The 12,351-nt window shown below is 43.0% G+C and overlaps 1 protein-coding gene across 1 annotated transcript in view; it reads right to left on the bottom strand.

Annotated features, from left to right (window-relative positions):
* Positions 1-12,351, bottom strand: part of shcbp1 (SHC SH2-domain binding protein 1) — a 95,680-nt gene that overhangs the window by 46,940 nt on the left and 36,389 nt on the right. Inside the window, exon 10 of the mRNA XM_072518170.1 lies at positions 11,609-11,740. Coding sequence (XP_072374271.1) covers positions 11,609-11,740 — 132 coding nt within the window. The remainder of the gene's footprint in view (positions 1-11,608; positions 11,741-12,351) is intronic.

Genomic DNA, 12,351 nt, shown 5'->3' on the forward strand with positions numbered 1-12,351 from the left:
CACCCTTATTGAAAAAGGGAGGGAAGCAGAAAGTAGGAAATTATAGACAGTTAGTTTAACATCTGTCGTTAGGAGATTGTTAGATTCCATTATTAAGGAAATAATAACAGAACATTTGTAAAGTCAAAACGCAATCCATCAGAGTCAGCATGGTTTTATGAAAGATAAATCATGCTTGACAAATTTAATAAAAATTCTTCAAAGATGTAACAAGCAAAGTGGATGATGGAGATCATGGAGATGTAGTATATCTGGACTTCCAGAAGGCATTTGATAAGGTGCTGCACAAAAGGTTCATACACAAGGTAAGATCACATGGGGTTAGGGGTAACTTATTTGCTTGGATGAGGGCTGGCTAACCCACAGAAGGCATAGTCAGGATAAATGGGTCTTTTTCTGGTTTGCAATGTGTAGCTAAGTGGGGTGCTACAGGGTTCTATCCTCAGGCCTCAACTAGTTACAATTTATATTAATGACTTGCATGCAGGGATAGAAAGCACGGTAGCCAAATTTGCAGATGACACTAAAATAGGTGGAATAGTAAATTGCATTAAAGAAATTTACAAATGGAAATGGATAGGTTAGGTGAGTGGCCAAAATTTGGCAGATGGAGTTTAACGTGGATACACATGAGGTTTTCCATTTTGGTCGTAAAAATAGAAAGGCAACTTTTTATATAAATGTAGAGAAACTTCAGAGTGCTTCAGTGCAGAGGGATCTGGGTGTTCTCACACATGAATAGCAGAAAACTAGTATGCAGGTACAGCAGGCAATAAGGAAGATGGATGGAATTTTGGCATTTATTGCTAAAGGAATAAAGTATAAGAATAAAGTATGTGGGCAGCACGGTAGCACAGGTGGGCAGCACAGTTGCTTCACAGCTCCAGGGTCCCAGGTTCGATTCCCAGCTTGCGTCACTGTCTGTGCGGAGTCTGTACGTTCTCCCAGTGTCAAGGTGCGTTTCCTTCGGGTGCTCCGGTTTCCTCCCAGTCCAAAGATGTGCATGTTAGGTGGATTGGCCATGCTTAAATTGTCTGTTATTGTCCAAAAAGGTTTAGGTGGGGTTACTGGGTTACAGGAATAGGTTAGAAGTGTGGACTTAAATTGGGTGTTCTTTCCAAAGGCCGGTGCAGACTCGATGGGGTGAATGGCCTCCTTCTGCACTGTAAATTCTATGATTCTATGTTAAAAGTCAGGAATTGTTGGTGCAACTGTTGAAAGCATTAGTAAGACCGCACCTGGAGTATTGTGTACAGTTTTGGTCCACTTACTGGAGATGGAATGTAGTTGCATTGGAGGCTCACTACATTAATTCCAGAGATATGGGGCCTGTCTTTTGAAGAGATCGAGCAGTTTAGGCCTATATTCTCTCGAGAATGGGAGGAGATCGAATTGAAGAATACAAGATGATAAAAGGAGTGACAAAGTAGACACAGAGAGGATGTTTCCTCTTGTGGGGCAATGTGGAATGAGAGTCATAGTTTTAGGATAAGGGGAAGCAGATTTAAAAGAGGAATGAGGAAAAATTACTTCTCTCAAAAGGAGTTATGAATCTGTGGAATTCGCTACCCCCGAGTTCGGTGAATGCTGGGACAGCAAGTAAATTTACAGAGATAGACAGATTTTTAATTAATGGGTTGATTTTTAATTAATGGGTTGAAGGGTGATTGAGAACGGGCAGGAAAGTGGAGTTGAGGCTAAATGAAATCAGCCCTGATTGTATTGAATGGCGGAGCAGGCTAGAGTGGCTGAATTGCAGAATCCTGGTCTTTATAGTCTTATGATTGCGAAGCTGGAACATCAGGACCATCCTCTGCACATGGTCCTGATGTTCCAGGACCATGTGCAGAGAATGGTCCTGATGTTCCTGATAGATGACTTGGTCATGGATAGCTGGTCGAAAATGCGCACAAGACAGCTGAGATCGATAAGGAACTCAATAGGCTGAACACTAGCACAGCTTCCTGACAAAAAAACAAAACAACTTGACGAGAAGATCACTGAAAGAAAAACATTACACGTTCATCTGGCAGAAGAGTTCAGAGGAAACAAGTGATCATGGGGTAGACTTTGCTGTAGGGAACTTGCCACTCTCAATGACTCTCTCCCACCCCCTAACACACATGCATAGCTCAATAAGTTCCCTCCATCTGCCTCAAATCAAACAGGACCAGTTTACCTCATGAGTACCTATGCCCCAACACTGTGCTCCACCATAGAAGCAAAAGCCCAGTTCCATGAGGAGCTTGACACTGCCATTAGCAAAATCCCCAAGTCAGAACATCTTTACTCACTGGGGCATTTACAAGAGTGAACGTGGACCATGAGACACGGCCCTTCTGACTTGAACATCATGCTCCAGGAAAGATAAACGAGAAAGGAAAAAGACTACTTGAGCAGTGCTGTCCTCATGAGCTTTGTGTAACTAATACCTTCTTTCAGAACAAACCATTCCATAAGATATACTGAAAACAAACGAGATCAGCGCATTGACACCAGCTCGATCAGATCATCACCAGATGGGACTCTCTGAACAACATTCTCAACACACGGAGCTACCACAGAACGGGCTGTGATACAGTTCTCTTCCTGGTATGTACCAGGGTTAGCATGTACTCCTTTGGAAGTTTATTCATTCGAAACAGAAAGGCCATACTTTATCAATGTCAGCTATACTGCTTGCCCAGATTTTAAAAAAGTATATCAACTTGATTCATCTACAATACCACCTTCTCAACATGAGAGAAGCAAGAGTAGTAAAATGCTGACTAGTTCAAGGCTAACATCACTGTGATGGAACAAAAGCAGATTATACTGGACAATCTCAGCAGGTCTGACAACATCTGTGGAGAGAAAAGGGAGCTAACTTTTCAAGTCCGGATGACTCTTTGTCAAAACTCTGACAAAGAGTCATCCAGACTCGAAATGTTAGCTCTCTTTTCTTTCCACAGATGTTGTCAGACCTGCTGAGATTGCCCAGCATTTTCTGTTTTTGTTTCAGATTCCAGCATCCGCAGTAATTTACTTTTATCACTGTGATGGAACATGTCCTTGAAGGCAAGCAGTCCACTCTCATTAATTACAACAGAGATCTGAGCAAGAAAACTCCAAATTCACCAAAAGCACAAAGCATAGTTTATCATAGTTCAGTGGTGGGCCAAGCAACTTTGCCAGAATATCCAGATGACTAGAGGGAAAAATGAAGAAATCAAAAATGCAAAGAAAACGGCTCCATTGGAAACAAAGGCAGCAGATATCATCACCGATTGCAATACACACCTGGAGAGATGGGTGAAACACTACCTTGAGCTGTACTCTAGGGAGAACACCATCACCAAGGAAGCTCAAAACACCAAAGAATGCCTGCTCGATATCAAACCAACAGTGGAGGGCTAAGCAGAGCTATTGACTCGCTTATCATGGGCAAAATTCCAGGTTTTGATGCTACACTGCCTGAACTCATTACGCAGGATAAACTGACACTCTTGCAGCATCTGCACAACCTTTTCTGTCTCTGTATAATTAGAAGATTGTGATTCTGTGCAAGAACAAAGGTGATCACAGCAATTGCAAGAATTATTGATGCATTTCCCTGCAGAATATCGTTGCAAAAATACACGCCCACATTGCCCTCATTAAACTGCAGATCCTGGCTAGACGCACCTACCCCGAATTCCTGTGTGATTTCCGAACTGGAAGATCCACAACTGATGTGATCTTCTCTATGCAGCAGCCATAGGAGAAATGCTGTGAACAAAGGAGACCACTATATATTGCCTTAATTGATTTCACCCAAGGCATTTAACCATGTGAACTCTATCTAAGCTGTAGAGAAAATTGGCTGTGCGCTGAAGCTGTTAAATATGATCTCGCCCATCATGTTATCATGGAAAGAAACGGTCAGCTATGAGAGAAACCCTTTCAGATCTGCAGTGAGGCCAAGTAGGGTTGTCTTACTTGGCATATTCTTCTCATTGCTGATATTATATGCCTTCACATCATCTTGGAGGGTATCTGCTTACATACAAGAACCTAGATCAAAGGCAAAGATGCTCCAAGCTCTCAGAGTTGCTCTACACCAATGCCACATTAGCTTGCCATTCCAAGGAACACCTTCAGCAACAAATTGACATACTCACGAGAGCTTTTGGTAAAGGGTTTGGTTGGACCATCAGCATCAGGAAGTCAAATGTCATGATCCAGGATGTTGCCATCCATCATCATTATCAGTGCGATGCTCGAGGTTGTTGATAGCTTCACATAGCCAGGCTACACAATTATCACTATACCGTCATTAATTGTGAAATCCACCCACGCATCGCAAAAGCTGTGTTATGTCCAAGCTGAGATGAGTGTGCAGAACTCAGCATACCGAGTTTATCAAGCTTGCATCCTCGGCCCACTCCTCTTACAGTGGTGAGACCTGGAGAACATAATTAGGCAGGAGAAACTGCTGAATAGTTTTCCATCTGTTGTCTCAGATGCATTTGTGGCAACCCTCGGCAGGACCAGGTCACCAACTCAGAGGTCCTAGAGTGTGCAAATCCTTTAGTATGTACTCATTGCTAAGTCAGTAACATCTACAGTGGATCAGCAACTTCATCAGATGGATGATGGCCACATAACCAAAGACCTTCTGTATGGTGAACTGGCCACTGTGTCACAGTCTCCTGGGCATTCATACCCACACTTACAATGATGTTTGAAAAGAAGATATAAAAAAAGGCAGAAACTGACACGACAACTGGGAGATAATCACTGACGGCTGTGACCTTTGGAGGCTGTTTGGAAGGGCATTGGAAGAAGTGAGCAGAAACAAAAATCTTAGCTGGCCTCAGAGTGTCCAGAGAAAACAAAGACCAGAAATTTGAAAATCAGCACTTTGCCTTCCTTTGCAATAAATGCGGCAGAGGTTGCCTTGCCACAACAGGTGACGCTTAACACCGAGTTCATCACTACAATACAAACCATCACTGTACAAAATGGAAGATGGTGTGTCTAATTCTATACTCAAGTCAGTACTCTACCTTTTCATATAATTAACACTTTCTTTTTCCTTTATTGACTTGTTTGTGTCAGCACGATCACTGGTGTCAGAAGGTTGTGGGTTAAAGACACAGTCCAGAGTTTTGAACATAGAATCTCAGATACACAGTACAGTACTGAAGGAGAGCCGCACTATAGAAGATCTCATCTTTTGAATGCGATGTCTACCCTGGGTGTGTATAAAAGATCCCATGGTATTATTTGAAGAGAAAGGGAATTATCCCATTGTCTCCACCAATATTTATTCCCCAGCCATTAGCAAAACTAATTATCTGGCCATTTATCTCCTTGCTATTTTGCTGTGTGCAAACAAGTTGCCACACTTCTCTACATTTTCCCAGTAACCAAAGTTAAACTTTTAACTGACTACAAAGCATGGAGGTCATACAAGGGGCTACACAAATCAAGTTCTTTCTCAGTTATAGATTTAATTACCTGGATTCACAATTTTTTTCTAGGTTTCATAATTTAACATGGTATTTGAAAAAAAAAAAATAACGTCAACAAGCTAGGAGGTGCCTTTTAAGAAATAGGAATATAGGATTCAGGAGGAGGCGGCCATTCAAGCCTGCTCCACCATTCAATAAGATCATGGCTGATGCAGTTGTGTCTCAGCTCCATCTTCCTGTCTGCAGCCCATAACTCTGGATTCCCTGGTCTATCCCGGACAACACTAGGGCTTGGGCTACAACAAGTGCCAGGGAATGACCATCTCCTCCAAAATTGGAGAATGTAATTGTCATCCTTTGACATTCAGATACATTATGACTGCTGAATTCCGAACCAACAACATCCTGAGGGTTGTCATTGACCAGAAATTTAATTGGATCAACCATATCACCACAGTGACTACAAGAGCAGGACAGAGGCTGTGAATTCTGCGACATTAATCTCCTTGCACCCCAAAGACTGTCCACCATTTGATTGACCTTGACATCCATCACCTTACAAATCCACTGTTACCATTTTGTGCCCATCCCCAATTGCCCTCGAGAAGGCAAGGTGAACTGCTGCCTAAAATCGCTGCAGTTCATGTGTTATAGGTGTACCTACAATGCTGTTAGGAAGGGAGTTCAATGTTTTGGACCCAGCGATAGCGAAGGAATGGCGATACAAATGCAATGCTCGTTAGGCAACAGCTGGAGTAGTGTAAAGTTCTGATCACTGCATTATAGGAAGGATGTGATTGCACTAGAGAGGGTGCAGAAGGATGTTGCCAGAGCTGGAGTTTCTCAGCTATGGAGAGAGGCTGGTTAGGCTGGGTTGTTTTATTTAGAGCAGTGAAGGCTGAAGAAGGACCTGACTGAGGTGTACAAAATTATGAGGGGCATAAATAAGGTAGATTGGAAGGAACGTTTCCCCTGAGCAGAGGGTCACTAACCAGAGGACATATTCTTAAGGTAAGGGACAAGGGATGTTGAGGGGATTTGAGGAAAAACCTTTTCACCCAGAGGGTGGTGGTAATCTGAGACCCAGCATCTGACAGGGCGGTAGAGGCAGGAACCCTCATAAAATTTAAGAAGCATTTAGATGAGCACTTGAAACGCCCCTAGTATACAAGGCTATGGACGAAGTGCTAGAAAATGGGATTAGAATAGATAGATGCTAAGGGCAGCACGATGGTGCAGCGATTAGCACTGCTGCCTCACGGCGCCGAGGTCCCAGGTTCAATCTCGGCCCTGGGTCACTGTCCGTGTAGAGTTTGCACATTCTCCATGTTTGTGTGGGTTTCGCCCCCACAACGCAAAGATGCGCAGGGTAGATGGATTGGCCATGCTAAATTGCCCCTTAATTGGAAAAAGTGAATGGGTACTCTAAATTTTTTTTTAAAAAAAGAATACATAGATGCTTGATGGCCGGCGAAGACAGAATGGACCGAAAGGTCTCTTTCTGTGCTGTAAAACTCTGACTCTAAGTGAGAATGGTGTGTGTCTTGGATAGGAACTTGCTGGCAGTGACGGTCTTGCTGCCTTTGTCCCTCTAGGCACTTGGAAGCTGCTGTTGGAGGAGGCTTGGCGAGTTGCTGCAGTGCATCTGGTTTTAATTTTATTAAAATATTTTGTGTTGCAACAATTTTTGTGACAGCACTGTCACTGTAGTCAGCAAGTTATGGGTTCAATCCCTCATCCAGGAATTGAGCGTACAATCTCAGCTAATGCTTCAGTGCAGCACTGAGGGACAGCTGCACTGTTGAAGATTTCATCTTTTGGATGAGATGTCTGCGTTCTCAGATTAATGTTGAGGCCTTGCCAGTGACACTCATATCCCACAAATTAATTTGGAAAAACTGCATTAATGACTTAGATGAACAGACAGAGTAATGAGTCTAGGTTTGCTGACAATACAAAGTTAGATGGGCCTGTAAGCTGGGAGGTGGACAATTCGAGGCTACTTAGAGATATAGATAAGTTAAGTGAGTGGGCAACAAGGCAGTAGGTGACTATAATATGGAGAATTATGAGGTTATCCACTTTGGCAATAAGTAGAATTTATTTATTTGTTTTTAAAAGGCACAAAACATTTAAATCTTATGTTCAAACTGATTTGGGTGCAGTTATACAAGGAACGGCGTTAGCATGCAGGTCCAGCAAGCAATTAGGATGACAACTGGCTTGATGTATTTTATCACTGGGGAACAATGAGTCTTGCTACAATTATATGGATCTTTGATAAGTGTCAGATTGCAGAAAGCCTGTTGGCAAAGGATTATACTGGGGCTAACCTTCACTCAATTTTATTACTTAGAGCGAAACATCACAAGCATAGGCCTGCTAACTCAACCACACACTGGTTCAGTAGTGTATTTTTATATAGGCTCAAGTAAAACCACAATTGATGTTCTTCATCTGCATATAATTAAACACAATTGATATGCAATTAACAATGAGACAAAAACTGGAATAGTGTGTGCAGTTTTGGTCTCCATATCGAAGGAAAGATATACTTGTGCATGAAGCAATACAGTGAGATTCATTAGATTGGTTCCTGGGATGAGCAAGTTGTCTGACAAGAGGCTGTGTAAATTGGGTCTATACTCTCTGGAGTTAAGAATAAGAGGTGATCTAATTGAAGCATACAAAATTCTGAAGTGGTTTAACAGGTAAACACTTGACTGATATTGCCTAAGAAATCTAAAACATACTTTTAAAATTATGAGCATAGCTACAGCAGGCTGGAAGAAAAAATTTCCCTCGGTTGAGGGATCAATGACCAGGGATCATAGGTTTAAGGTAAGGGGAAGGAAGTTTAGAGAAAATGCGAGGATAAACATTTTCATCCAGAGGGTGGTGAGAGTCTGGAACTCACTGCCTGAAAGGGTGCTGGAGGTGGAGACCCTCACAACATTTAAAAATCATTTAGATGTGCATTTGCGATGCCACGGCATACAAGGCTATGGGCTAAGATCTATGGGATTAGAATACGTGGCTGTTTGTGACCGCCACATATGATGGGCCGAACGGCCTTTTCTGTACTATCGACCTCTAGGACTCTATAATTTTGGACTGAGATGAGAAGTCTCTTCACGCGGTTAAGAATCTTTAGTATTGTCTATTCCAGAAGATTATGAGCGGGATCTATCGGCCGCACACGGGTGGCGACCGGAAATTCCCACCCGAGGTGAACAGGCCTTTACATGGTCCCCGTCCTGTCCATGGCGATCTGGCGGCAGGCAAGACCACAGAATCCAGCCATATGGATATTCCATCACTGAATATATTCAAAGCTGAGATATGTAGATTTTTGACCAAAGGAAATGGGGATCAAGCAGGAAAGTAAAGTTGAGGCAGATCATGATCGCATTGAATGGCAGAGCAGGTTTTGTAAGGCTATATGGCCCACTCCTGCTCCCATTTCTTATGTTCGTATTTAACTTGAAGAGAGCTATTAAAACAAAACTGACACAAACACTTCATTGTTAAGTGTCTACTTCTGCTTTCCTCCATGTCATTTATACCATTTCTCATTAATGCTCTTTGATTGCCTCTTTTCTTATTCACCCGCCAGGTTTTACCATTTCCCCTCTTCCTCGCTCATTCGGTTACCAACATAGGCTCGAATGGCAACTAAAATCCAAATAACTTTACGTGGCCTATTTTCTGCTAAAGAACCAAATATCACATTGCGTGTTTGTATTTGTTGCAACTACAGCATTATTTCTCATTGGAATTAAGAAAAATTCCAAAATGTAAGCAAACAAATATCCGACAATTTTAAGCTTTTGAACTGAAAACCTTCCTAACGCACAACTCCATTCAACAAACAGGCCTCTTACTCACAAACAATCCTGTTAACTGAAATTAGATTGGGAGGTCCCACTTTTAAAACAAAATCTAAATTCTCCTTAAAGACTAACCCAATATATATTGGTTATCTTCTACGATTCCAAACTTCAGACCCTTCCCCACAATAAGAAACGTATGAATATAGGCTGCCCTTCATATAGTTGAAGAAACAAGGCATTTTTCAATATGAAGGTTTTACTCACCATATATATCACAAAGCTTCTGATCTGCAATCGCCAGTGAGTTTAACCAGCTTATAATATTGCATTAACAAATTATGTTCTTGCATTGTGATGAATTGCTTCAGATTGCTTATTACAAGCAATAAACACGTGAAAGAAAAGTTGCAGGAGAGGGAACACACAATCACTAGGCAGAGCAAGAAAGTCTAAGCACCCGAGATCACAATCTGCAAAGCAGAAGTTAATGTCAAAAGTGACAAAAGATAATTAAACTTAAGTATTAACTTTATTTCTCTCTCCACGGATGCTGCCTGATTCCTTGTTGACTCCAACGTGTTTTTTGACGGCGTATCCGACGTCGTCAACACTCAGCCTCAGGATCAGAGAATCCTGCCCTTTTTCTATTAGAGTGACATTAATGTTTCCAGCATTAGTGGTTTTAAATTTCAGACTTCCAGCATCCATAATATTTGGGCGGGATTCTCTCAGCCCGGGACCGGGCCGGAGAATCCCCGCGACTGGCACGAATCGCACCACATCGCCCCAACGCCAGCACGCGATTCTCTGTAGAGCGCATGGTTTGTGCGGCGCCGGTCACGGGCCGCTCTATGCAGCCGGCCCGCTGATTCTCGGGCCGGGGTGAGCCGAGCGGCCGTCATGGTAACACAGAGTCCCGCCGGCGCTGTTCTAACCTGCTCTCAGCCGGCAGGAACTCAGCGTTGAAGGGTCGGGTGACGGCCTGTAAAAGGCGGGGGGGGGGGGGGGGGGCCTCCAATGTGGCCTGGCCCGCGATCGGGACCACCGATCAGCAGGCCAGCCTCTCTGTCTCCCGGCCTCCTTTCTTCCACGCCGGCGCCTGTACTCCTGCGCCATGTTGTGTCGGGGCCGCGCAGACAAAGGAGACACCGCACATGCGCGGAAATCGCGCCGGTGGGACTGCGCATCCGCGGGTTCGCGTCGGACCCACTGCGCAGTCGGCATCCCCCGCCGCCCATTCCACGGCCGGATCAGCAGCTGGAGCGGCGTGAACCGCTCCAGCGCTGTAGGGGCCACAATTGCTGATCCTGGGCCGTGTTGACTCCAACGTGTTTTTTGACGGCGTATCCGACATCGTCAACACTCAGCCTCAGGATCAGAGAATCCTGCCCTTTTTCTATTGGAGTGACATTAGTAATAGCCTCAGGATCAGAGAATCCTGCCCTTTTTCTATTAGAGTGACATTAGTAATTAATAAGCATTTTAAGCCTATTTTTAAAAATATGTTGAAAGAAAAGATTAGTCCAAAAAGGTAACATCAAAATTAAGGAGTTTTATCATTAGTCTGTGGTAATTTAGCAGAAAGATGACACGGGTTTTGGCTGCATTAAATAATTGATATATTAGTTCAAAAAATTATGAGGAGCCACTTCAGATCAGATGGAAGACAGCCTGTCCAGTTATGACTAATTGCATTCTTATTACTGCACCTCTGACATTAGAAACAAATACGTGGACAGGGAAGGTCAACAATGGTGGCCCCATGGTAGCACAGTGGTTAGAACTGTTACTTCATAGCGCCAGAGACCTGGGTTCGATTCCCGGCTTGGGTCAATGTCTGTGCAGTCTGCCCGTTCTCCCAGTGTCTGCATGGGTTTCCTCCGGATGCTCCGGTTTCCTCCCACAAGTCCTGTAAGACATGCTTGTTAGGTGAATTGGACATTCTGAATTTTCCCTCAAGTGTACCCAAACAGGCACCGGAGTGTGGCAACTAGCAACTTCATAGCAGTGTTAATGGAAGCCTACTTGTGACACTAATAAAGATTAATATAACACTGATTATCCACCCCCAAAACTACAATGTGTGTTATTATATATTTAAATCACATTTAGATGGGTTTGTGCTCAAAAGAAATACATATCCTCTGATGTGTGTGTTAAGGTAAAGCAGAAGTATTAGTAATAAGGAAAGCAGAACAGCAGAATTGCAGTATCGGAGGGGTATCTGATAATACTTAGTTTGGAGTTAAAAATATAGGAATTAGAACTTTATTTTAACCATTTCATTCTTGCAGATCACTCGACTGTTTCCCATATTGTAGACAGTTATACTGTACTTACATAGAATACCCTCTGTAGCATCATGCTGAATAAATTTCAGGTTGGATATTTTTACACAACTGGCAGTGCAAGCAACAAAGGCATCTCCTTTACCTTCCTTTTCCAGCACAACATCATCAGGAGGCCCATAGCCTAGGACAGAGGAAAATAGTTTCATGATTTTGTCTCTAAACTGTCAGACTATTTATCAGACAGAGTACCGGATGAACAGAAATTTCTTCCAATTTAATATTGGGAAGTCAAAACCACTGTCTTTGGTCCCATCAAAAATTCTCTTCTCAGTCACCACTTTGTATTTATGGTCTTCCCCATCAGTGAAAACATATCTACATTTACCCTATCGATCCTTTCATAATCTTAAGAGATCTCGATTTGTTTTTATTTTTCTAGAGAAAAGATATCCAAGACTGTTCAGTCTTTCCTGCAAGTTGTGATGAATGTCGACATTATATATATTTCATATTTGTGGCAGTAATGTTATTAAAAACCTGGTTTTAAAATACATGCAGCCAGCAGGTCTGCTAAAGCTGTAATGAAGACGGACTGGGAGCCCTGGTCAGGATTGAAGAGATATTGGGGGGCCTGAAGGCCATGCAGTCGGGTAAAGCCGGATGGGTATCCGGTGGAGTTTTACAAAAGATTTGCTGGGATAGTGGGGCCGGTGCTGGTCAGGGTCTTTAACAAGGCAAGAGACATAGGGAGTTTTCCCCCGACGATGTCGCAGGCCACCATCTCGCTCATTC

The sequence above is a fragment of the Scyliorhinus torazame genome, chromosome 10 (genome assembly GCF_047496885.1).
Source record: "Scyliorhinus torazame isolate Kashiwa2021f chromosome 10, sScyTor2.1, whole genome shotgun sequence".
NCBI lineage: Eukaryota > Metazoa > Chordata > Chondrichthyes > Carcharhiniformes > Scyliorhinidae > Scyliorhinus > Scyliorhinus torazame.